The 26,203-nt window shown below is 40.5% G+C and overlaps 1 protein-coding gene across 1 annotated transcript in view; it reads left to right on the plus strand.

Annotated features, from left to right (window-relative positions):
• Rsf1 (remodeling and spacing factor 1) overlaps positions 1-26,203 on the plus strand; it is a 125,347-nt gene that overhangs the window by 33,285 nt on the left and 65,859 nt on the right. Inside the window, exon 2 of the mRNA XM_036186883.1 lies at positions 3,367-3,458. Coding sequence (XP_036042776.1) covers positions 3,367-3,458 — 92 coding nt within the window. The remainder of the gene's footprint in view (positions 1-3,366; positions 3,459-26,203) is intronic.

The following is a 26,203-nucleotide window of genomic DNA, read 5'->3' on the forward strand; positions in this document are numbered from 1 at the left end:
TCTCTCATCCATGACCAAGATAAAATAACTATCTCTGCTCATAGGTGTAGAGGCAATTTAAATAATGGACTTTTAAAGGATTGAGGAAGAGATTAGGCATTATGAGCTGCTATAAATATATACCATCCAGAAAGCAGAATTTGGGACTGGAGCTTAGTGGTTAAGAGCTGGCTGCTCTTCCAAAGGATCTGGGTTCAATTCCCAGCAACCACATGACAGTTCACAACTGTCTGTAACTCCAGTTCCAGAGTATCTGACACCCTCATACAGGCATACATGCAGGCAAAGTCCCAATGTAGACTAAATAAATAAGTATTTTTTAAAAAATCAGAACTCAGGTAACAGATTAGACTTGTAGAAGCAGCAATATTTTAAAGACTTTATGATAGAAGGATGCGTGGAGAAACAGCAGTGTGCATTACCTTTGGGGACCTGGGTCAGCTGTACAGTCTGGGTTGATGCCGCTTCTGCTCTATACTTGTATCCTGTGGCAGGGTCTTCATGACCTTCCCCTGACCTTTTCTTTCTGCTGTGGGATCCTTCACCTCCTCAGACCTTGTGATGGAAAGGGATCTGATAATAGTGAAGTTTCAAATCTGTGGGAAAAGGCAGAGATCTTAGTTCAATTGGGACAAAAATCTTATGTTTTTTTCAGAAAAGAATGACTTGAAGTTAGTAAACTGTTAAAAGAAAGAATAAGTAATGTTGTGGGAATTAGGTTATTTGGAAAATGTAGTTGACAAGAGAATACGCTTAGAGCTTGTTAGTTTCCAGAACATGGTCACGTGATTTAAGAATATAATTGATACTTTTAGCTGGGCATGGTGGCATGCATCTTTAATCCCAGGCCTGGAGAGGCAGAGGCAGCTTAATTTCTGTGAATTGGAGGCCAGCCTAGTCTACATAATGAGTTCCAGGACAGCCAGAGCTACATAATATAGAGACTTTGTTTCAAACAAACAAAACAACAAAACAGAAAACCCAAGGAATGAACCAACCAACCAGCCAACCAAATAAATAAATAAATAAACATCAGTACAATTGACCTGTCCTTACGTGTCTATTAAATTTAATTAAGAATGAATAGAATTAGTGTTGGCAAAATGCCTGAGCAGGTAAAGAAAGTACTTACTGCAAAGCCTGATAACCTGAGTTTGAGCTTCATTAACCATGTGGTGGAAGGAACGAACGGACAGACTCTGGCCAGTTGCCCTCTGACCTCCACACACGTTTTGTCACGTGACCCCTCCTACACACGTACGTGTGTGTGTGTGTGTGTGTGTGTGTGTGTGTGTGTGTGTGTGTACACATAAATAAACATAATAAAAAAAGTTTAAAGAATGAGTAAAACTAAGAAGCGTAGCTCTGATTCTGGAGAGAGAGAACTCAGCAATTAAGAGCTCTTACTGCTCTCTGAGAGGACTGGAGTTCCGTTTTCAGTAGCCATGTTGGCTGGCTCACAGCTGCCTGTAGTCAAGCGCTAGTGACCTCTTCTGGCCACCGACACTCAACGTGTACATACTCCCACACAGACACGTACAGATCATAATTGAAAAATAGCTTAGTTCCTCACTTTCATTAGCCACTTATCGGGTGCTCAGTAGCCACATGTGGCTAAATGGCTGTTGTGTTGGAAATTGCAGATACTGAACATGCCGTCATTCTACAGTGCTCTATTAACCAGTTGCTTTAGAGACTGTTCAGTGTCACAGTGTGGCAGTTTTAATAATTGTTAAGCTAATTTGGGGGTTTGCTAAGGATAGGGAGCCAGAGTTTCACACATGCTAAACATGTGCTGTGCTGCCCAGCTTTCTGTCTCCCAGACCTGTTTCTTTTTCTTTTGAAGTGTTTGCCCATTTATTAGGTAACAAATACTGTGCCCCTAAAGATCATTCATTACATTTTAGTTTCCTTTGTAACCAAACTTATACATTTACTTACCATCTTAGTCCATCTTCTGTTGCTGTGAAGAAGTACAGACGACCACAGTTACTCTTATAAAGGAAGGCATTTAACTGGGGCTGGCTTACAGTTCAGAGGGTTAGTTCATTGTCATGGCAGGACGTAGAGGCAAGCAGGCTAGAGAGGTAGCTGAGAGTTCTTTGTCCAGATCCACAGGCAGTAGGAAGAGAGGAACTCTGGACTTGGAATGGGCTTTTTGAAACCTCAAAGCCCACCCACAATGACACACTTCATCCAGTAAGGCCACGCCTCCTAATCCTTTCAAATAGTGCCACTTCCTGTGAGCTACGGGAGCCATTTTCATTCTAGCCACCACAATTACTAGAGAATGAGTCAGGAATTTTAAGTTCATGTGCCTGCCAGCTCTGCACTCCTCCGCCCTGCAGCCACCACTTACATGTGCCTTCCCTGTGGAAGAGCCAGCACCCTGATGAATATAGTACTTAGCCGTTTTTATAGACCTCAACCAAAATAAACAAGACTTGTAAACAGAATGAAAAGCATGCTTATTGTGTGTTGATTTTTGTCTTCTCTCAGCCTTTTTAAAAGCAAAGCCGAGCGGAGCTGGGTGATGGTGGCGCAAGTCTTTAATCCCAGCACTCTGGAGGCAGAGGCAGGAGGATCTCTGTGAGTTCAGGGCCAGCCTGAGCTACAGAGAGAGTTCCGGGAAAGGCGACGGAACTATGCAGAGAAACCCTATCTCGAAAAACAAAACTGTTAGACCAGTTTTTAAAAGTCTGCCAACCTGGGATGTATATTCTTCAGTTCCTTTCTCATTGTATGAGTTTATATCTTGGTCTGGAATCCAAATGTATAGCATGAGGAACACTAAGAAAATTTAGTTGTTTAGTTAAGTGCTTTTATTTGATGGTTATTTACTTAGTGTTTTACTGGTGGGTTGATCCTGGAGTCGCTACATGTGAGGCAAAATGCTTTACCCCTGAGCTATGTCTCTAGTCATATTAAAAATAATCAGCTTTGGTTTTATGGAGCAGTTTTCTGTTCACAGGAAAATGAAGCAGAAAGTTGAGAGCATTGACTTTGCTCTCCTGCACGCCTCCCCATCCCACCCCATATTGGGCCTCACTGTGTGGGGCTGCTGTGTTGTGTCATTGGACTGCTGTGACTTACTCCAGCTTATGATAGGTTTCATTCTAATGATAGTGTGAAATAGAACTAACCCTACTAGGTCTAAACCTAGTAAACCTACTAGTCAGTCATTTTCCACTCTAGTTTGGGCTTTTCAGGATTCAGGGATGAAGAGAGTAGAGTCAACAGCAGTCTGTGTTTTGAGAAAGGATTCAAGATGGGAGGAAGTGGGTTTTTGTTTTTGTGTTTTTAAATCTTAAGTGTTTGTAAACATTTTATTTTGTTGACTAACAGAAGTCTTTCCTTCCTTTTAAGTACCAAAAGAATTGGTGGAGCTCCACTTGAAGTTGATGAGGAAGATTGGCAAATCCGTTACAGCAGACAGATGGGAAAAATACCTGATCAAGGTAACTACAAATTACCTTCTCTGCCACCGAAACACTGTTCATTTTATATGAATTGGTATTTGCATTTAATAATGCTTTACAAATAATTTATTAGTGTATGACTGCACTCCATGTTATTATTGTGTATGAATTTCTCTTTGTAAGTTTGTGTTGGGAGACAACATTAATATTTATTTAGTGTTGGGTCTGGGGGAGAACGCTGTGACACTCAGGTTAGCCTTGAATTTGAGATACTCTTGCCTCACCACGCCCAGGTAAACAACAGCTTTATCATGCCTTGAGCAAGATAGACAAAGAACTCTACCATTGTAGCAGTCTTAATTTCTAAAGTTAGGTTTAAAAGTTGTGCCCTTTTGGTGTCCTGAGGTTTTTGTATTTGTTTTTTATTTATTATTGTTGTTATTGTTATTATTATTGTTATTATTATTATTATTATTATTATTTTGGTTTTCGAGACAGGGTTTTTCTGTGTAGCTTTGCGCCTTTTTTCCTGGAACTCACTCTGTAGACCAGGCTGGCCTTGAACTCACAGAGATCTGCCTGGCTCTGCCTCCCGAATGCTGGGATTAAAGGCGTGCACCACCACCGCCCGGCTGCATTTGTTTTTTAAAGCTGAAGTCTGTGTAGCCTAAGCTGGCTTTGAACTCCTCATCCTCTTGTGTCTGTAACCTCAGTCCTGGGATTTTGAGCACATGGCACCACTTCCACTTGCTCAGAACTTTCCACATTTTCTCTCATTTATTCTTTAAAATCAACCCAATCAAAATATTTTTGTTTAAATCACCCAGAAGGTATAGACAGAACCTGAGTTGTTCCCTGATTTGAAAGAGAAAATCCTGGGGCTGGAGATGTCTCATCAGTTAATAAATAGCACTGGCTGCTCTTCCAGAGATCCTGAGTTCAATTCCCAGATACATGGTGGGATCTGATGCCCTCTTCTGGCATGCAGGTATATATGCAAAGCAGTCATACATGAAATAAGTTGAGAGGCAGAGAGAATCTGTAAAGTCTATTAGGTCAGTAGGAGAGACTTCTGAATTATCCATCGAGTCAAAAAGTCAAACGCATAGTTGACAGGACAACCTGGGTAATCTCAGCTGTAGGGTGAATCCTCCTAACAGCAAAAGGATTCTCTGTGTAGGATGATCTTGAAGTTTTGATCTTCCTGCCTCTACTTCTGAGTCTTGAGATGTGTGCCATCATGTGGTGCTAGGGACAGAACCCAGGGCTTTGTGCCTGCTAGACAAACATCTACAAACTGATCTCCATCCCCAGTCCCCCTTCAGACTCGTCCAGAATTGCGTCCAAATGATGAGAACTGCACTAGAGAGAAGCCTAAGCTCATGGTGGTGTTGCACTTCCTTTACAGGGTGGCCAGTGGGGTTATTTTATTTTGACTTCCGTAACATACTAAAGTATTAGGTTATAATTTTAGGTGATTGTAAAAGATTTTTCTTGTCTACTTAAAGAACACAGTTGTAATCACTTAGTGAGATGGCTCAGTGGGCAGAGGTGGTTACCACCAAGCCTGATGATCTGACTTTAGTCCCAGGGTTCTACAGAGTGGGCAGGAACCCTGGAATTTGTCCTCTGACCTCCATCTCATACTGGACACCACACAAAAATGTGCAAATAATTGTAATAAAACTTTAAAAATACTATCTTTCCTCTTTTTTTTTTTTTTTTTTTTTTGGTCAGAGGGATGTGTTTTATTATAGGGAGCTGTGGAAAGAGGATTCATTGTAGATAAGAACTCTTGCTTTTATAATAAATACCATATACACTATTGGGTTGTCTTTGTTTAATTATATATCACTCCAAATTAAGTGATAGGAAACAGTGATTTGAATCAGTTCAGTTTTTATCAGATTAGGAATTACAAAGATCACTTCCATCATCCTATTGACTGAAGTAGTCAAATCTCTGATCAAAGCCAACGGGGGAAGGAACACAGGCTTCCAACTCTAGATTTGTAGGACTTTTGAAAAAAATCAATATAAAATATAGTCGGCTGGGGATGTAGATTTGTGGGTAGAGTCCTGGCCTAGTATAACAGAGACCCTGTGTGAGATTTCCAGTACTGCCTAAACTTATAATCCCAGCCACTCCAGAGGTTGGAAGTAGGGGGACCACAAGATTGCCGATTCGGCCTCCATATGAGCTAGCTATAGGTCCCCCTGGCTACGTGAAACCCTATCTTCAGAACAACAAAAGGAAAGATAGATTTTTCTTCGCAAGTGTGTGTGCGCGCGCACACACACACACACACACACACACACACACACAAATTTAATCTAATTAAAAAAAATAAATGTTAATAACAGGTCAAATGGCTTAGCAGATATAGGTGCCTGCCACCAAGTTTGGTGACCCAGCTTTATTCCCTAGACACATGGTAGGAGAGAACTGATTCCTTCAGGGTGTCCTGTCCTCCACATGTGCCCTGTAGTAGATGTCCACCCACAGATATATACATGCATGTGCATTCATGCACGCACACACACACACACACACACACACACACACACTAAATTTCAGCATGTTAAAATATAAAATAAAGCACTGTAAAGTTGGCTTAGAATTTCAGAGATTTTATGTAATGGTATTTTCTAAAAGAAAAATTAGGGCTGGGCGGTGGTGGTGCACGCCTGTAATCCCAGCACTCGGGAGGCAGAGGCAGGTGGATCTCTGTGAGTTCAAGGCCAGCTTGGTCTACAGAGCTAGTCCAGGACAGACTCCAAAGCTACTGAGAAACCCTGTCTTGGGGGGAAAAAAAAAGAAAAGATAAAAAAATTGGTAATATTTAATTAAATTGCTGAAAATATTAATCTGTGAATGGCAAATGAATAAGTTTTAGCTATTCCATTTAAAATACCAGTGAAATTGATGTTTTTGCATTTGCAAAATGATTAATGAAGGGTTTGGAGCTTAAAAAGAGATGCTGGGATATCAGGATACTAGTTTTAACATAGTATTTAAAATAATTATAAGGACCATTAATATCTGTTTATAATAAAGTTGTATTTTTATTTTTTTATTTTTTTGAGGCAGGGTCTCATTTTGCAGTCTAGGCTGGCCTTCACTTGGCAGTCCTTCCGAGTACTGAAATTACAGGTGTTCCATGTTAAGCCTGGCTAAAAGAGGTTTTTAATTTTCTCTTTTTGTCTTTTTAATGTTCTGAGAACAGAGATAGAAGTATCATATTCTAATCCTGGCTCTGTTACTAAGAAGCTTTAGTATTTTGAGTAAGTTAACAGCTTAAATAATTCACTCTGCCTTGTGCTCAGGCTTTGTAGGATGCCAAAGTAGAGAGGAGATGATGTCATGGGACTCTTCAGCCCTGTGATGTGGTTCTAGTTCTGCTGTTTTGAGGTGAGATACATTCACGTACTGCAAAGTCTCTCTTTCCCAAACACTTGAGCGTGTTCAGTGCATTCACAGAGTTGCGCAGCCTCAGCAGTAGCTGCACTCCCTCCACTTATAATGTTACAGTTTGCCTCTTCTGGCTGTGACATGTGAATGGGATCCTCAGTATACAGTCCTTTGTGTCAGCTTTCTTTTACTTAGTATTTCCATGGTGCTGTGTAGCAGTCACTATGTAGTTCCAGAACATTTCCTCACTAACGAAACTTTGTATCTCTCAAAGATTCTTTCTGCCAGCAGCCCTGATAGTGGCTGGTTTGATGTGTCTTGGAAGATTTGCTTATTCTTAACTGTTCTGTAAGTGGAATTTCAGCACACCCTCTTGTGTCTCTTCTTTCACTCAGCTTGATGTTTTCAAGGTTCATCCATTTTTTTGGCTTGTGTTGGTACTCTTGTTTATGCTTAATAATATTCCATTGTAAAGTTAGGGCACATTTTATTTAATCATTTATAAGTTTATGGTTTTTGACTTGCTTCCATCTTTTGTCTACTGTGAGGAGTGCTGCAGTTTGAACATTTGTACAAAATTGGGGTATACAAGTGATTTCATTTCTGTTGTGTGGAAGTCCTGTGTCATGTATTCTGTGTTAACTTTGTGTGAACTTGCTAGACGCTTCCAGTGATGACTTCCATTTTACATTTCTGTCAGGAGTGTATGAGGGTAGCGTCTATACTCACTCATTTTGTTTTATAGCAATGATCCTGGTATGTTTGCATTTCTCTAATAATTAGTATGGTGAACACTCTTCATGTGTCTTGCCTGTCTGTATCTTCTTTGTCTTTGCTAATTTTTAAATTAGTCATTTGTATTGGTGCTGCTGAGTTGCATGTTTCTTACATAGTTCTTTATGTATTTTGTATACTAAAACTGTACCAGATATATGATTTGCAAATACTTCATTCCATTTTTTTTTTAGTTGTCTTTTTACTTTATTGATAGTTCCCTGTATTGCATTAAAAGTTAACTTTAGGCCGGGCGGTGGTGGCGCACGCCTTTAATTGGGAGGCAGAGCCAGGCGGATCTCTATGAGTTCGAGGCCAGCCTGGTCTACAGAGAGAGTTCCAGGACAGGCACCAAAACTACACAGAGAAACCCTGTCTCAAAAGTAAAGAAAAGAAAAAGAAAGAAGGGTTTCTCTGTGTAGCTTTGGCTGCTGTGAAACTCGCTCTGTAGACCAGGCTGGCCTCAAACTCAGAGATCCGCCTTTGCCTCCCAGGTGCTGAAATTAAAGGTGTGCAACACCACCGCCCGGCTAAAATGTTACATTCAAGATTGATTTACCTGTTTTGCTCTTGGATTATTCATATAAATTTAGGATTAGTTTACCAATTTTTATAAAATGCCAGCTTGAATTTGTGTAGAGATTGTATTACCATTAGTAATTTTTGATCCATAAGCAAAGTCTGTCATTTAGTTTTGTTAAGCCTTCTGTAAAAACTTGTGTAGTTTCTAGAGTTTGGTTTTAAATAGCCATTCATTGTACTTTGGTCTGTATAGTATGTTATTGATTTCAAAATCTATAGATGCTCAACTCTCTTAAATAAAATGGCATTGAATTGCATGTAACCTATACATGTAATTAATTTATTAAATTATTTTGTGTGTATGGGTGTTTTGTCTTCATGTCCGTGTACCATGTGCATGTCTGGTGCCCTCAAAGGCCAGAAGAGGGCATCAGATTTCCTGGAACAAGAGTTACAGACAGTTGTGAGCTGCCATGTGGGTGCTGGGGATTGAACCCAAGTCCCCTGGAAGAGCAGCCAGTGCTCTTAACTGCTGAGCCATTTCTTCAGCCCCATTTGTTTGTTTTTTGAGATAGGGCATCACTCTGTAGTTCGTTCTGGGGTGGCCTTGTATACTATATGTAGAACAGGATGACCTTAACCCACAGGAGATTTGTGTGCTTCTGTCTCTTGAGTGTTGTGATTTAAGATGTGTGCCGCCGTGTCTGGCTTCTAACTGCCCTTTTATTGTGAATACTTCTCATTTGCCACTTTGGGCCAGTGTGGCAGTTTGAATGAAATGTCCTCCGTATTCTTGGGCATCTGAATAACTAGTCCCAGTTTTCTTTGGGTGGGTTTAGGAGGTGCTGCCTAGCCGAGGAGTAATGTCACTGGGGGCAGACTTTGAGGTTTCAGAGAAGTCCTGTCACTTCTTAGCTTCTTGTTTGCTGTTTGAGATGTGAGTTCTCAGTTGTTGTTCCAGCTGCTATGTCTGCAAAAGGTTTTTTGCCTTTTTTTTTTTAAAGGTTTTTTTGTTTTTTGTTTTCTTTTTTTTAGGTTTTTTTTTTGTTGTTGTTGTTGTTGTTTTTAGGTTTTTTTCAAGACAGGGTTTCTCTGTGTAGCTTTGCACCTTTCCTGGAACTCACTCTAGCCCAGGCTGGTTTCGAACTCATAGAGATCCACCTGACTCTGTGCTGAGATTAAATGAGTGCGCCACCCCACCCAGCTGGTTATGGTGTTTTATCACAGCAGTAGAAACATTTGAGAATCCTTTAAAGACTGCTGTCAGGTCCATTGCTATTTTGAATTAAGAATCTTTAGTTTCAGTCAGCAAGTTGGGAGGGAAGGGTTCCTTTTGCTTACACCTCTGATCCTAGTTCACTATTGGAGGAAGCCAGGCAGGAACTCACTCAAACAGAGACCATGGAAGAATGCTGCTTATTGGCTTGTTCTCCATGGCTTACTCAGCTTGCTTTTTTATACAACTCAGACTGATCGCCTAGGGGTGGTATCATCTGCAGTGGGCTGGGTTCTTTCATAATAATCATTAATCAAGAAAATGCTCCACGGGCTTGGCTAGAGGCCAGTTTGATGGGAGACATTTACTCAATTAAGGTTCCATCTTAGGTGACCCTAGCTTGTGTCAGGTCGACAAAAGACTAGCCAGCACAGGCCTCAAAGTCTGGGATGTTTACTATGTGGCCCTTTACTGGAAAAATGTACTTGACTTTTAATGTATATCATCCCTAGAATAACAACATATACACACTTAACCATTATTTGTTGAATGAATAAATGTTATTGAATAACTTGGCAAAGACATAAAGCAGAGCTGTATCTTTGATTTTTTTCTTTTTTCTTTCTTTCTTTTTTTTTTTTTTTTTTTTGGTTTTTTGAGACAGAGTTTCTCTGTAGCTTTGGAGCCTGTCCTGGACTAGCTCTGTAGACCAGGCTGGCCTTGAACGCTCAGAGATCCACCTGCCTCTGCCTCCTGAGTGCTGGGATTACAGGTGTGCGCCACCACTGCCCGGCCTGTATCTTTGATTTTACAGCCTTAAAAACAACAAAGTTCTCTATTGGCAATAAGAAAAATGTCTAGCTGGGTGGTGGTGGTGACTCATACCTTTGATCTTGGCACTCAGGAGGCAGAGGCAGGCAGAGGCCAACTTGAACTTTGGAGTTCGAGGCCAGCCTTGTTTACAGAGCAAGTTCTGAGACAGCCGGGGCTACACAGAGAAACCCTGTCTTGAAAAACAAAACAAAGTAAAGAAAGGAATCAGTATTGTTTTCTAAAGGAATATTATATTTGTTCATATACTATATATTATTTTCTTCTCTAAATCACCAAAATTGAGCATACTTTATATTGAATAAACTTTGTGTGTAGTTAAGTATTTGCCAGTAAATTTTATTTATATAAAGTAACCAGTTATTGTGGTTGAATATGGACCTTCTCTCACAGCTTATGTGCTTGAGCACCAGGTCCCTGTCCAGGAGTACTACTTTGAGAGATTGTGGAGCCTTCAGGTTTGAGACCTAGCTGGTGGACATGGGCCACTAGGAGTAATCCTTGAGGTTCTATATCCTGGCCCTGCTTCCAGCCAGAGCTGTCTGTGTTTCTGGTCTGCAGAATGTTGGGGATGGTAGCTGCATGCTTCCTCCAGTGTGCCTTCTCCACTCTGATGGACTAGCTGCTGCACTCTGGTCCAGGACTAATCTTTCCCCCGTTATGTTGCCTCTGTAGGTAGGTGCTCTGTCACACTGATAAGAAAATAGCCAATAAAATACTGTGAAAGTCCAAGTTTAAGTTTCACTTTGGCTCAGGTTATATTATTAAGCTTTTCCTTTTTAGCCACTGTTCTCTGTGAATTATGAAAAGTGCTATTGCTAGCCTAGAGTTAGGAACTCACAAACTATAACCAAATTCTGCCTGTGTTTGTAAATAAAGTGGAATTGGAACAGGGACAGGTCTGTTGGTAGATGATCTGTAGATGACATCATGCAGCAGTGCCAACCAAGCAGTTTAACCGAGAGTACATGATGCTTAAAATATTATTTTTAGCCCTGTGCAGATACAGTTGATTGATATCTAGTCTAAAGAGATTGTAGACCATTTACTGTTCTTAGTTTTGGCCATCATAAAATTAAAATGCTGGACAAGACCACTGACCAACCTGATGTTGGATATGGAAAAGATAAACCTCTCCATTTATATCAACATGGTGGCCCACTCAACTGATGTCACATAAATACATCAAAAGCCAGCTCTGTTCTCTTCCGAACCTGTCATACCTGTAGAACCCATGATATATTCATGTCACCCACCAACGTTTTTAGCCTGAACCAAGATTTAGGCATTGCCCCAGAATTCTTTTCCCTGCATTCCAGCAACAATCAAATCTCTCTGGTTTCTTTCCTGTTTCTCTGATCTCCTTTGCATACCCCTGTTGCTCTGCTTATTTTTTTTTTCTTTTTTTAAAGATTTATTTATTTATTCATTCATTTATTCATTCATTCACTCATTTATTATGTACACAGAAGAGGGTGCCAGGTCTCATTACAGATGGTTGATGAGCCACCATGTGGGTGCTGGGATTTGAACTCAGGACCTCTGGAAGAACAGCCAGTGCTCTTAACCTCTGAGCCATCTCTCCAGCCCCTTGCTCTGCTTATTTATTTCATGCAGTTACCATCCCTTTCTGATCCTTCGCATTCTTCCCTCTTTAACTTTGGACCACCACCCTATCCTTGAACATTTGATCGCCTCCTCACTGGTGCAAAAGGATGTGTGTGTGTATGTGTCTCATGCATGTGGGTGCACTTGTGCAAGTATGTGTGTTCATCCATGTATACTTAAATAGAAGCCAGGGGAAGCCAGCTTTAGCATTCTTCTGCCTCATCGATGCCCTTGATGCAGGATTTCTCAACCTGTAATTTTTGGCTAAGCTGGCTGGCCAGCAAGTCCCAGTGATCTTCCTGTCTATAGCACATATTTGTGCACACCAACACCCCTCTTCTCCTCCCCAATTGCAGGTATGTGTGGCCACACTTGGCCTGTACATGAGTACAGGTTATCTGAACTCAGCCCTTGGTCTTGCACAAGTATTCTTACCCACTGAGCCCGTTTCTCCATCCCCAAAACGGACTTTTTATACACAGAAATGATACAATAATCTTTTCCAAGTTAGCAAATTTTCCTCTCACTTACAAATCTACTCTGCCTTGAACCTGTCATCTTTTTCCTAAGAGTTCTTGCAGATGCTGTGTCTTTTGGAATGCTTTCCTGCCAACTTGTTTTCCTGGCATACTTACTTATCCCTTCAGCCTCAGCTGAGTATTACTGTCTCCTTGAGGCATTTCCCAGGAAGACGTCCCTTAGTTTAACTCCATTATAGAAACTATTGTTTGAGGTTTTCCTCTGTGGACTTGGTGTAACTTCATTGTGGAAACTATTGTCTGCGTTTTGTTTTGTGTTTTCCTCTGAGACTGGGTCTCGCTGTGTAGCCTCAAGCTTCTCAGTCTGCTGCCTAAGCCTCTCTGGTGCTGAGATTTACAGGCGTGTTCCTATTGTGTGGTTTTTTATAATGAAGATTCACTATGTACTGTTTAAAACTTTACATGTTCTTTTGTGTTATTGTAACTTTGAAATACAAATTATCTCTGTTTTGTGTTTAAGGAAATTGAATTTGAGAAGCTAAAACCTTGTACAGGCCCATATTGCTAAAAACGACAGAACCAGCATTTCAGTGAAGCCCAGGACTTGCTGACTCCAGTGCTTTTGATGGGCCATCCAATGAAATATCTCTCACATTGTCTCTCTTCTAGATTGTCTCTCCAATGCCTGCTTCTTTTCACCTTTAAGCATCAATGCTAGGTTAGACAGTCACTTAGATGATTTCAGTTTTCTTGTATTTATTTCTCATTTGCAGTTGGCAGCCAATCCTGTGGCGGAACTTTTACTTTTCTTTGCTCTATATTGTTTTCCTTGTAGTAGTGCTATACATATGTTATTACTGAGAGCTGTTTCTTTCTCCTTTGAAGTAATGGGATATCATTAAATTAAAATTCTGTTTAAATACAGACCAAGCATCTGGCATTTACTTCCCTCCTCAGTTTAGACTAAGCAAACCACACTACTATCTCCTATTTGTTAATGTCTTCTTGGTGTCTCTTTAAAACAGCTGAACTAAGGCCTAGAGAGTGAGCAGGAATTTGTTGGGAAATTGCCAATAGCTTAGCCTTACTGTAGTACCTGTAATAAGGTCCCAAGAGAGGGTAGTGAAGAGGCTCAGCGATCATAGGATGTGGAAGTGCTTGTGAGAAGCAGAGCCCGACAGTGAAGAAGCCTTGGGGTTTGGGTGTGGGACTGTTTCCCCTCCTCCACTCCCTTTCCTTCGTGGAGAGTAGAACCAAAAGATGGTGATTCCTGATAGCTGGAGAGGTATCCGTGTAATTGTATCATGTCTTGCACTCTCTAACATACATTGTTCAGAATGATCCAAAATAGATGAGAACCCACAAATTTTATCTAGTTTCTTTTTAAGATAGACCCTTCTAAAAATAAACATGGTGAACCGGAATTTAAACTAAATGATCTGCTAGGACCTGTTGACTTCCTGCTTGGTTGGGTAAGCCTTAGCCTTATGTTTCACATTCCTTTCACTTGGCAAGCCACAAAGGAATTTCTCTGTCACTGAACTCTGATACATCCATGGAACTCTTGTGTTGCCTTTGGTTGTTAGTGATTTTAGCCACCACAGAAAATTTCAGATAACCCTGACGGCAGATGATTAATGTCCCTATACTAAGAATTTAGTGTCTGTGTCTAGACTTTCCTGTTGCCCTGCTCTTTCCAAAGTCAGCCACAAGGCCTTCAAAAGTAACAGGGAATGGGATTATAAAAGAAGCTATCAGGGCTGGAGAGGTGGCTTAGCTGTTAAAGGCCGGACTCACAACCAAAAATATAAAAGAAGCTATCCTAGTTAGTGAGATGGTATGCGCCTTTAATTCCAGCATTCAGAAGGCAGAGACAGGCAGATCTCTGAGTTCCAGGCCAGCCTGGTCTACAGAGTAAGTTCTAGGACAGTTAGGTACAGAGAAACCTTGCCTTGAAAAACATAAGTAAATAAGCAAGAGGCTATCTTCTTTTTTCTTTTCTTTTCATTTTTTAAAATATTTTATCATTATTATTTTCTTATATTATGTGTATGATTGTTTTGCCTAGATGTTTGGCTGTGTGTCGTGTGTGTGCCTGATGCCCAAGGAGGCTAGAAGAGGGCATTGGATCCCTTAGAAAGACTGGAGTTACAGATGATTGTGAGTCACCATGTGGGTGATGGGGATTGGATCCAGGTTCTCTGGAAGAGCAGTCAGTGCTCTTGGCCACTGAGCTGCCTCTCCCCACCCCACTTCCATCCCCTTTTTTTGCGACAGCATTTCTTTGTGTATCCCTGGCTGTCCTGGAACTTGAGCTCAGAGATCCACCTGTCTCTGCATCCAGAGTGCTGGGAATAAAGGCATGTGCCACCACCACCACATGAGGCTATCCCCTTAAAAGAAGTCAGTTGTAACTCTAAGAGAAGCAGGTGACAATTTATAATTGTTTTTCTTTGATTCTGTGATCCTTTCATGTATTCTGCACTAGTGATTTAGATAACATTTTAACGAAAAAGAAATTAGATCACATTGAATATAGTTGTTGATATTTTCCCCCAACATAATATTTTTATTAACTATTTGGAAATTTCGTACAATGCACCCTATCACACTCTTTCCATTCCTCTCAGGTCCACTCTCCCACCTTTGCACCCCTCTCTAAAAACAAAACAAAACTCCAATTTGTTGCCCAAATACTCACTGAAGCGTGGCCAAACTCCCAGTGCTTAGCCCCTTAAAGAAACTGAGTCCTTTCTCACCTCTTCAGCCCTGCCAGAAGCCATCAACTGTGCAGGACTACACTTGAGCATCATTATTACAGTTTTAAAATACTCTCTAAAGTAGCTTCCTGTCTGGACTGACTCTGACTTTCTCTCTCTCTTTCTCTGTGTGTGTGGGGGGGGGGGGGGGGAGGTTTTGTCACAGAAGACTTCAATGTCTAACCATGTTGATGTGCATGATCTGTGCTGCCACCTGAGGCCATGTTGATGTCTGTGGTCTGTGCTGTCTTTGGAGTCCATGTTGATGCCAATGATCCAGATTGCCATTGGAGACCATGTTGATGTCTGTGGTCTAGGCTGCCCCCAGAGGCCATGTTGATGCCAGTGATCCAGGCTGCCATTGGAGACTATGTTGATGTCTGTGGTCTGTGCTGTCTTTGGAGTCCATGATGATGTCTGTGGTCTGTGCTGCCCCCAGAGGCCATGTTGATGCCAGTAATCTATGTTGCTGCTGGGGTCCAAAAGCAAATGTGCTTCTTAGACAATGAACAAATAAATAATAAGTATATTATTTTATGGGCTTTTATGCAAAAAGGATAATGAGAAAATAACTTAATTTGGGCCAGTGAAATGATTCAGTGGGTAAAGGCTCTTGGCAGCAAGCCTGATGGTCCTGAGTTTGCTCCCCAGAACTCACATAGTGGAAGGGGAGAACCAATACCCACCTCTACACGTGTTCTGGTCATGCCTGAGCAGGCTGTCTTTACAGAAGATAAATCAATAAAAATGTAATAGAGTAACCTAACCTGTCCTTCTGGGATGTGCTTTTACTCTTCCACAATAAGTAACCTCATTGTTCATCACTTGGAATAAATCAGGGAGCCACACAATAGTGATGCATGGCTCAAATTCCAGCAGGGGGGAGGCCGAGGCAGGAGTTCAAGGCCAGCCTGGGCTGTTTAGTGAGACTTTGCCTCAAAAAGCAACAACAACAAAAGAGTGAAGGGAAGATAAAAGAGACAATTTTTAGTAAAATTGTCCTTAATAACAAATATAGAAATTCTTTGAATATAAATAAATTTGGTAAAACATGGCCTCAATCTGAACAATCTCAAAAAACGTCGTCACTCCACTACCCTTTCCTTATTTCCCTCAGTTCCTGCATCCTGCCCTACCCATCTCCTGTGCTGGCAACCAACAAGGTTTGTACTCCATAATTGTGCAGTCAGTGAGGTACACACACACAGCCCCCAGCCTGGTGCTTTGATTCTCTAGAAGCTGTCATCAGTTATGACTTCATAAGGGACATCCTTCATCATTTGATAATTGGATCATATTTGATAAGAATTAGATGTTTACAGCTGTATTTCTCAAGTGAAATAAGATTGGTGCCCTTAGCTTTTATTTGTATCCTAAACTCTTTGTGGAGTTTTAATTGAGATGTAATTCACATAACAGGATTCTCCATTTAAAGTGTATGCTTCATTGGTTTTTGTTTTTGTAAATTCCCAAGATCATCAAACCATTACCACAATCTTATTCTAAAGCATTTCTGTCACTGAAGAAAGAGACATAGTATCTATCATCTATAGTCCATCCAGCACATGCATATCTTCTTATTGCCAAGCCTTTAGTAATCACAGCTCTACCTTCTATCTCCACGAACCTTCCGGTTTTGAACATTCTTTACAAAGAGAACCAGAAACCTGGCCTTGGTATCTGTCTGTTTTCAGTTGGTATAAAGTTTTCAAGGTTTGTACATATTGTATGTTTTAGTGTTTTATTCCTTTTTATTGTCATACTTTTCAGTGTTTGGATATTACCGCCTTTTATTTCTCTACCAGTCCATAAACATTTAAGTTTCTTCTCATTTTTAGGGAATAATGTTGCTATGAATATTTGTATACACGATTTCGTAGGACATATATTTTCATTTATATGTTTCACACCTAGATGTGAAGGGGTCATATAATGATTTCTGTGTTTAACTTTTTAAGGAACTACTGAATGCCTCCCATAGTGGCTAGGCCATTTTAATTCCCACTGTTGATATAAAAATGCTCTCTGACCTCTACACAGGAAATCTCAGAGAGTAAGAGATAGTTTATTCTGGAGCCATTATGAGTGACCATGGCCCAGGAATACAGATTTAGGTTACCCCAAATTCCATGTTCCAACATGGAAGCAGTTCCACAGGGTTTTTATGGTTTCATAGAACAAAAAAGTCATAAATTGAGGCAACTTTAAAATATGTTGGTGGGTACATCAGAGAGGTGAGTATCTGAGCCACCTCTCCAGCCCCCGATGCCATTTTCAACTCTCAGGTTGGTAGAAGCTAGTGTTCTGTAAGTTAGTAGCTAGGAGGTTGGTTGGTTAGTTCGTTCGTTCATTCATTCATTCATTCATTCATTCATTATCGTGAGTTGTTAGTTCAGATACAGAGTGGAACAAGGAATGACTATTCCAGAGAGCTAAAACTAGCCCAGGATAAAGTAATTAGCCTCTGAACCTACCAAATTCTGCTCTCTCCTCAGTGCTAGAATCCCAATTGGTCCATCAGTCTCTGCAGACACAGACTCCTTCCAGGAGTTCTTTGTTCACAGCCAGACACAGCTGCTTTTCAGGATTTTTTTTTCTCATACCACCAAAACTTTTTAGAATTTTGTTTTTTCCATAATGTAATAATGGCTGCTGGTATTTGATAACTTACTTTTGGTACTGTGCTGTTGTACATGCAGCATCATTTAGTTCTCACTACATTCCAGGTCATACACAGGTAACTCCCATGGTGCTCCAAAGAACACATAGAGGATGGCAAAGCAAGGAGCGAAGCTGGGTTTGTCTGTGCTTCAGCCGTATCAGTTACTTCTCTCATCACTGAGATCGTACCCAATAGAAGAAGTACCTGAAGGGAAGTTTGGCTCTGCTTTCAGGGGGTTCTAGTCCGTTGTGTTAAGGAAGGTAGCAGAAGTGGATCAGTCCTTGTTTGCAGCCAGTCGTCTAGCTGGACCAAGAGACACAAAATGTCCCAAGGTCTCCTAACCTTACACAGCACCACTAGACGGGAACCAGGTGTTCAAGCACATGGGCTTGTAGGGAATGTTTCATGTATTACACAGGAGAGTATCAGCAAGAACACCAGATTTGTCGTGAGAACGTAGCCGACTCTCTTAATTCCTAAATGTATAAGTTGATTACTCAGTAAGTAAAATGTAATTCTTATTAAGTGAATCTGTATGAATGCCCTCAGCACACTATTGTCAAATTGTTGGAGTCCAACAAATACTGTATAAATATGAACAACTCATCAAAGAAACATCACTATAATTTTAAATAACATTTCCCCCTTTTGTGGCATTTATTTCTTCACAAATTTACTTGAATTTGACCCGAATTATTTATGCGTGTGGATATAGTAATACTGCATTGTGCTTTCTTTAATTTTCTATGTGACTTCAGGTGGTTTAATGGCTGTTTCATAAGGACATACCCGGTGCTTTGATTCCTGACTGAGCTGAGAATGACAGAATACAATATAAATAGTTTATCATCCATTTACTGTAGCATTTTTATATTTTTTGACTGTTATGTATAATGTTAAATACTGTTTTTAATACAATTTGCAAAATGGAACATGTATCCTACTTCATACCTCATGTAAAAATTAACTCAGAATGGTTCAATAATGTAAGACCTAAATCATAAAACTCCTAGAGGAAATCTTTGTGACCTTTCGTTTTAACTATATCCTCAGATGTGACAGTAAAAGTGTAGGCAGCAAAAGGGACAGTTAGCTAGACTTTATCAGATTAAAAAGTTCAGTGCATCAGAAGATGCTATAAAGAAAGTGAGAAAGGCCTGCAGAATGAGGTAGTTCATGCGGCAAATTATGTACCTTGCAAATCAGTTTATTATCCAGAATATGTTAACTCCTGGGCTGGAGAGATAGCTTAGTGGTTAAAAGTACTGGCTGCTCTTCCAGAGTACCTGAGTTCAATTCCTACCACCCACATAGTAACTCACAGCTGTCTAGAACTCCACTTCCAAGAGAACCAACTCCCTCATTCATACACATAGGTACATGCAGGCAAAACACCACATTAAAAAAAACAAAAAACTCCTAAGGGCTGAGGAGATGGGTTAGTGGGTAAGCACTTACCAGCAAGTTTGAATTTGGACCCCCAGAATCCACAGAATTGTCAGGTAGATATGGCAACCTGCCTATAATTCCAGTCTTGGAAGGTGGAGACAGAATTCCCACATCAAGCTAGCTAGTGAGCCAGCCTAGCAACAACCTCAGTCTGGCTTTGACATGCACTCAGCACACATGTATGCACCCCCTACATGAAAACATACAATATATACACACATAGGGGAATGGAGGAAGATAAAACAAACTGGGGAGCTGGAGAGGTGACTTAGCAGTTAAGAGCACTTGCAGAGGACCTGGATTTGATTTCAAGTACATGCCGAATGGTGGTTCATAGACATCCACAGTTCCAGGGGATCTGACACCCTCTTTTGACCTCTATGGGCACTAGGCATGCATATGATGCACATGTGTGCATGCAGGCAGTCATCATACAAAATAAATCTTCAAAAAGTTAAGAAAAAAATTGTGGGGAGGGGGCTTCTAAAACTCAACAGAGAAAAGATGCCCTTTCAGAAGTAGACATATGCATTTCTAGGTGCTTAGGAGATTGATGTTTAGTGTGTATGAGGCTCAGGGTTGGAGCACTGAATAAACCAGATGTGATGGCACACTCCTGTAGTACTTGGGAAGCAGAGGCAGGACGATCATAAGTTCAAGGTTATCCTTGTACATAGTGTGAGTTTGAGGCCAGCTTTGTCTTTATGAGAATGTTGCCACTCCTACCCACCCCCAAAAAACAATTTAGTAAGTTCAATTCTGTGACATTTCCACAGAAGATGCTCAGTAAGTACCTAAAAAGATGCTCAATTTCATTAGTCAGGAAAATGCAATTTTGTTTCAAGACAGATTCTATGTAGGCAGTCAGGAAAATGCAATTTTGTTTCGAGACAGATTCTATATAGGCAAGACTGTTCTCAGACTTGCAACATAGCCAAGGCTAGATAGCCTTGACACCTGATCACACTGCCTCCAAAGTGCTGGTTTTAAAGCTGTTACTACCACACCTGGCAAAAAACGCAATCTTTTTTTTTTTTTTTTAATTATTTTTAAAGATTTATTTATTTATTATGTATACAGTGTTTTGCTTGCATGTATCCCTTTAGGCCAGAAGAGGGAGCCAGATCTCATTACAGATGGTTGTGAGCCACCATGTGGTTGCTGGGAATTGAACTCAGGACCTCTGGAAGAACAGCCAGTGCTCTTAACCTCTGAGCCATCTCTCCAGCCCCCCAAAACGCAATCCTAAACCACAGTGATAAAACACTTTATATATAGTAAAGTAACTATTTCTAAGGCAGGGATATGACAAAGGAGGAGATTTAAACTCTTCCACATTCTTCAAGATAATCTATTACAGCACATTTGCTGTGGAAGAGTTGGGGCATTGCCTCGGAAATCTAAAAGTTGGTTTTCTGGATGACCTAGAAGGCTCACTTCTACATATATATTTAAAAACAGGGACTCAGATACTTTTTTTGGCTGATGTTTATTGCTGTATTCTAAAGGAAAACTTGAAAAAAATAGACAGGTATTCTATGATTCTGTTTACATCAACATTCTAGAATAGGACAGTCCATATCGTCTGAAAGTAGATTACAGGCTTACCCCAGGTCCTGTAAAGTGAAAGGAGAATTTAATGGTTGAAGTTATTTGAATTATGAAATGGTATGTGTGTGCGAGCACGCATGTGCATGAATGCATACTCGCAAACTCATGCATGCATGTGTGTATATACATATGGAGGTCAAAGGTTGATGCTGGATGTATTCCTCAGTTGCGCTCTCTCTTTTGAAATAGTCTCTTATGAACCTAGAGTCACCCAGCTAGGTTGTGTGACCAGTGAACTCGGGATATCAGCCAGGGTGCCTCTCAAGCACTGCGTTTATAGGCACACCTGGGTTTTTACATGGGTTCTGGGGATCTGAACACAGACCTTTATGCTTTCAAAGCTTACCCTTTTCTGACCGAGTTATTTCTGTAGCCCAAGAAACGTTTTAGAAATAAAAAGCAATAATAGCTGCTCAAAATCCTGAATAAAATTAATAATACTGTGGATCATACAGTTAAGATTTAAAGGGTGAATTTTATTTTAAACGTTATACATAAAATAAACTTAATATACGTGTGTAAGTACCCACAATAAATAACAGGTTTCTCTAGATTTAGCAAGACTCTTAGCTTCAAAGCATTCACTGTAAGCGCTGGTGGGAGGCTCAAGAGGTACAGAGTCTCATCACCACGGCTGGTGAGTGCTTGACACACAGAACCAACTCCTGAATGTCGTCCTCTGGCCTCATATGCACGCTGTGGTGCATGCATGTATGTGTGGATGCATGTGCACACACAAAAACAGATCATTAAATGTGAGGATGTCATCTGTAAAAACATAATCACTCTCAGAAGCAAGATTAGTTGGGAAGTCAAGGGACTGGCAGGAGGAATGGGAGGAGCGGGAAGTGGTTACCGAGAAGGGAATGTGACCGTGGTACATCACCTCGCTTACAGTAAAAGCAGTGGCACATGGCCCCTAAAGCAGTAAGTTATACATGTAGTGTGGGGGGCTGGGGAGATGGCTCAGACATTAAGAGCAGTTGCTGTTCTTTCGGAGCACCCAAGATTGGTTCCCAGCGCCCACATGGTTGCTCACAACTTGGAACTCCAGTTGCAGATGACCCAGCACTGTTTGGGCCTTTATGGGCATTGCATGCAAATGGTAAAGTGATAAAAAAAATATGTGTTGTGTAAATGTATAAAGACATAATGAAATCCATTGTCATATTAGTATATGCTGATAGCATTCAAAATTCACTATCATACTGGACATAGAGCATAACATTAGAAGTGGTTCAGCAAAATATATGGTTAGTCCCCAGAAAATAAAAATGGGAAATTAAAATGAATCAATAACTAACAATTGTATTTACATCTTAAACATGTTCCATACACATGACTGAAGCTAGGATTGAAAAACAATATTTACCTACATTTTGAAGATTACTAGCATTTTTTTTTAAAACCGCCTCTTTTTAACTCCTGCTTGTGTTCTAATTGATTCTTCTTATGGCTTTCTAGAATTCTTTTCAGGTTTGCATATATATAATGGAGGCATGACACAGCGAGTATGCGATTGGCACATTCCTTATCTTTTATTTGCCCCAAACCTCCATTTACAGAAGAAGAGCCTGCAAGTCCAAGTCCAACAGGTGATTGACTCAGCAAAGTCACCCTGCTGGTAGGGAGAGGCAAGATTTGAATCTCAAGCTATGTGGTTTTAAACCTCCATGTAAGTTCAACCCTCAATCAATAGACAGACAAAAGTGATTAAAATGAGGGCAGAAATTAGTGAAACGGGGTGTAAAAGGAAGATATAAAGGAACAGTGAAAAAATGTTCTTTTTGTGTGTGTGTGTGTGTGTGTGTGTGTGTGTGTGTGTGTAAGCCTTTTTTGTGTGCACTACCACATCTGTTCTAAGCAGTGCTGGAGGTTGAACCTAGGACTTCATGCAAACACTCTGCAACTGAGCTACATCCACAGTCCCCAGAGATCAGCTCCTAACTCATCTTTGCCTTCCTTGTGCGAAATGGGAGCTGTGTCCCTGCTGGTGCTCATACTTACTTCACTCCTCATGAACGTGCTCAAAACGTGGAGATGGCCATAGTTTAGTTCTGGTACATTTGTAAGTTTATAAATAAATCTAGTTTTCTGTAGCCACAGATCTCTTGGTGGAAGCTGATTTCTACTGGTACCTGAAATATATTTTTAATAGTTAATTACGTTGCTTCACTTACTAGGCGGAATTCAGCCTCTTTGCCTCATTTCCTTCCTGTGGATTAGAACACAACACAGTCGAACATTTTAGATGTTTTTTTTTTATATTTCATAAAGTTGATGCTTTTTCCAGGTGTGGTGGCACACAGGTTCTTGAGATGTAGAGACAGAAAGATCAGAAGTTCAGAGTCAGCCTTAGCTACATAGTAAATTTGAGGTCATTGTGTACTATGTGAGATTCTGTCTCAAAATGACAAAATTAACACTTTTAAAATAAGCAATTCAGGGGTTGGGGATTTAGCTTAGTGGTAGAGTGCTTGCCTAGCAAGCGCAAGGCCCTGGGTTCGATCCTCAGCTCCACAAAAAGAAAACAATTCAGTTTTTTGTTGTTTCTGTATATTTACAAGGAGTTTGCAGCCATCTTAATTTCAAAACATCTTCACCACTCGAAAGTGAAAGCCGTACCCATTAGGTCTTACTCCCTGTTAATCTACCCCTTCTCCCCTGTATCTGAGTTAACCTCTGACAAGCAGCTTGAAGGAAGTAATTTCTCGTGATGGTAAAGTCAAGGCAGTTTGGATCAGCTGTCTGCTTGTACCCAGTCAGGGATTGCAGTCTACCCTCAGCCCTCCTCCTCCATTTATCTACCTTAGCATTCTTGCTAGAGAATGGTGCCACCTGTAGTGGGTGGGTCTTCCCACCTCAACTTTTATAACCAAGATAATCTACCACAGGCATGTCCTGATGATCTAGATTCTGTCAAGCTGGCAGCATTAACCACCATAGTTACCAACTACTAATCTGGTTTCTGTCTCTGAATTTCAGTTTCAGTATTTTAGACATTTTGTATACCCGGGAATCAATAGAATCTTGTTGTTGGTTTGTTTCTTCATTTTTGTTGTCGTTGCTTTGTTTTTTCTTTTTTGTCCTTTCGTTTTCTTTGGGGGATGGGCAGTGGGAATAGGTCTAAGGCCTTCTCACGGCTGTACAGCTGAACCACATCCCCATCTATATTGCATGTCTTGCTGTGGCTATGTAAAATTCCATTGTGTGGACTGGTATTTTGTTTTCAGTTCTTCTGTTGACATTTGGGTTGTTTCTACCTATTAGCTATTGGGAATAACGTTGCTCTTTCATGTTTTAAATTTTCCTATCTAGATTCTTAGAGTTACTAAGTGATGTAGTTACTTACTGTGAATATTTGAGACACTAACAGCTCCAAAGCTGTACTACTTGACAGTCTAGGACTGCTGTAGACTTGTCAACACTTGTGCGTCTTGTTTGTTGGAGTGAGTGACGCACCTGTTCAGATCCTGCGCCTCTGGTTTTTGACAGTCATTTCATGTACACTCCGTGTCATCTGTGTTTCCCTTAAGAGCACTTCGTAGGTTTTTATTTGCTTTATTACATTAATACACACACACACATACACACCAGCATTGTCAATTTGAAGGAGTTTTGTGGCATACCAGGAAATGGGGAATTTATCCTTTCTGTGGTTTTTTTCACCATTTTCTATATAATTTTTGGTCATACTGTTTACCTTATATTGACCTGTGTTTTTTGGATTTTTTTTCTTAACTAGTTGGTAAAAGGTGGCCCCAGGGAAGGCTGAGAAAGGGTAACCCTTCCAGGAAGTCCATCCTAAACTTATTCCTGGATTAAGAGGGTTGCTAAAGCTTTCTCTATTTCCTGCTTGTGTGTTTCTCTGCGTTTTAGCCAATGCCCTGGCTCCAGAATAATTTTTCATCTTGTATTGGGTCTGTTGCTTTGGGCTTCAGTTTGTTATTTGTTTTCCTGAATTGCAAAAAGCAAAACAACAACAATGAAAACCCTAAGACATTGGCAGACACATTGCATTAAGTTTTACATTCACTCAACATCCTCTAAGATTAGTATTACCGCTGTGTGTGGGGTCTCGAATTTGGGAGGCAGAGTCAGGCAGATCTTTGAGTTCAAAACCAGCCTGGTCTACAGAGTGAGTTCTAAGACAGCCAGGCCTATGTAGAGACCCTGTCTCAAAAAACAAAACAAACAAACCATCATCATCATCATTATTCTTAGTCTCCTTTTATTGCTGAAAAACAAACAACCAAACAAAAAAATGCTTGGTCAGACAAGTCATACCCATCCTGGAATTTTGCACCGGAAACTCTCCTAGCTTTTTAGGGAAGAATCTAAAACAAGAATTCTGTGAATATCTGTTGAACAGAGAGAGTGTACTTCACTAGCAGTGTGGATGTGTGATACAAGGTGTCACTGTGTAGTCTAGGCTTTTCTGAACCTTGTGATCCTTCCCTCTCTGCCCCATGCAGAATACTGACATGACTCCACACCCACACTGCACGTACTTTTGAGTGGAACATTTTTTTCCCTTAAAAATGTATTTATTATATATACAGTGTTCTGCCTGCACGCCAGAAGAGGGCACCAGATCTCATTACAGATGGTTGTGAGCCACCTTGTGGATGCTGGGAATTGAACTCAGGACCTCTGGAAGAGCAGCCAGTGCCCTTAAGCGCTGCCCCCAGAGTGGAGCATTTCCATGTCATCTCTTTTGTCTGTTATGGCGGCTCTGGTTTGACTAAAGTGCTTATGTAGGAAAAGAATCTTGAAACTTTCAAGGTAAAGTCTGTTACTGAAGTCTTAAAATGATTAGCGGTGGAGTTTTTACTGGACCCATAATAAACAGGAGGACACTGATTTAAAGAGAGGTTCGATTAAATATATTTATAGAATTTGAGACGGTTTTGAACTTCTTTCTAGTGATAAAGATGAACAAGCTGTCACTCTTGCCTTAAAAGAAATTCAGCCTTTGAGAGACTGTCACATAACCATTCTCTTGTGGAAAAATTATATCCATAAAATACACATAAAGTTGTTGAACAGAGTAGAAAACAAGTCTTTTTTTTCAAGTCATTGTTAATGCTTTTTAGATTGATTTATTTTTTATATGTATGAGTATTTTGCCTGCATATATGTATGTGCACAGTGTGCATGCCGGGTACCCTCTGGGTTTAGAAGAGGGCACCAGATCCTTTTGGACTGGAGTTATGGATGCTTGTGAGCCACCATGTGGGTGCTGGGAACTGAACTGGGGTGCCCTGCAAGACTGGTAAGTGTTCTAGTACTGAGCCGTATTTCCAGCACCAGAAAGTCTTTCTAAGTTGCTGTAGGCATTAGTAAGTATTTCTGATGGCTCTAAGCAGTGAGCATTGTAGATTGGAATTGGATTACTGTGTCAGTTCTGAACTCTATCCTCTCTACATGTGTATTAATTAGAATATAATCTAATCATAGAA

The sequence above is a fragment of the Onychomys torridus genome, chromosome 1 (genome assembly GCF_903995425.1).
Source record: "Onychomys torridus chromosome 1, mOncTor1.1, whole genome shotgun sequence".
Taxonomy (NCBI): Eukaryota; Metazoa; Chordata; class Mammalia; order Rodentia; family Cricetidae; genus Onychomys; species Onychomys torridus.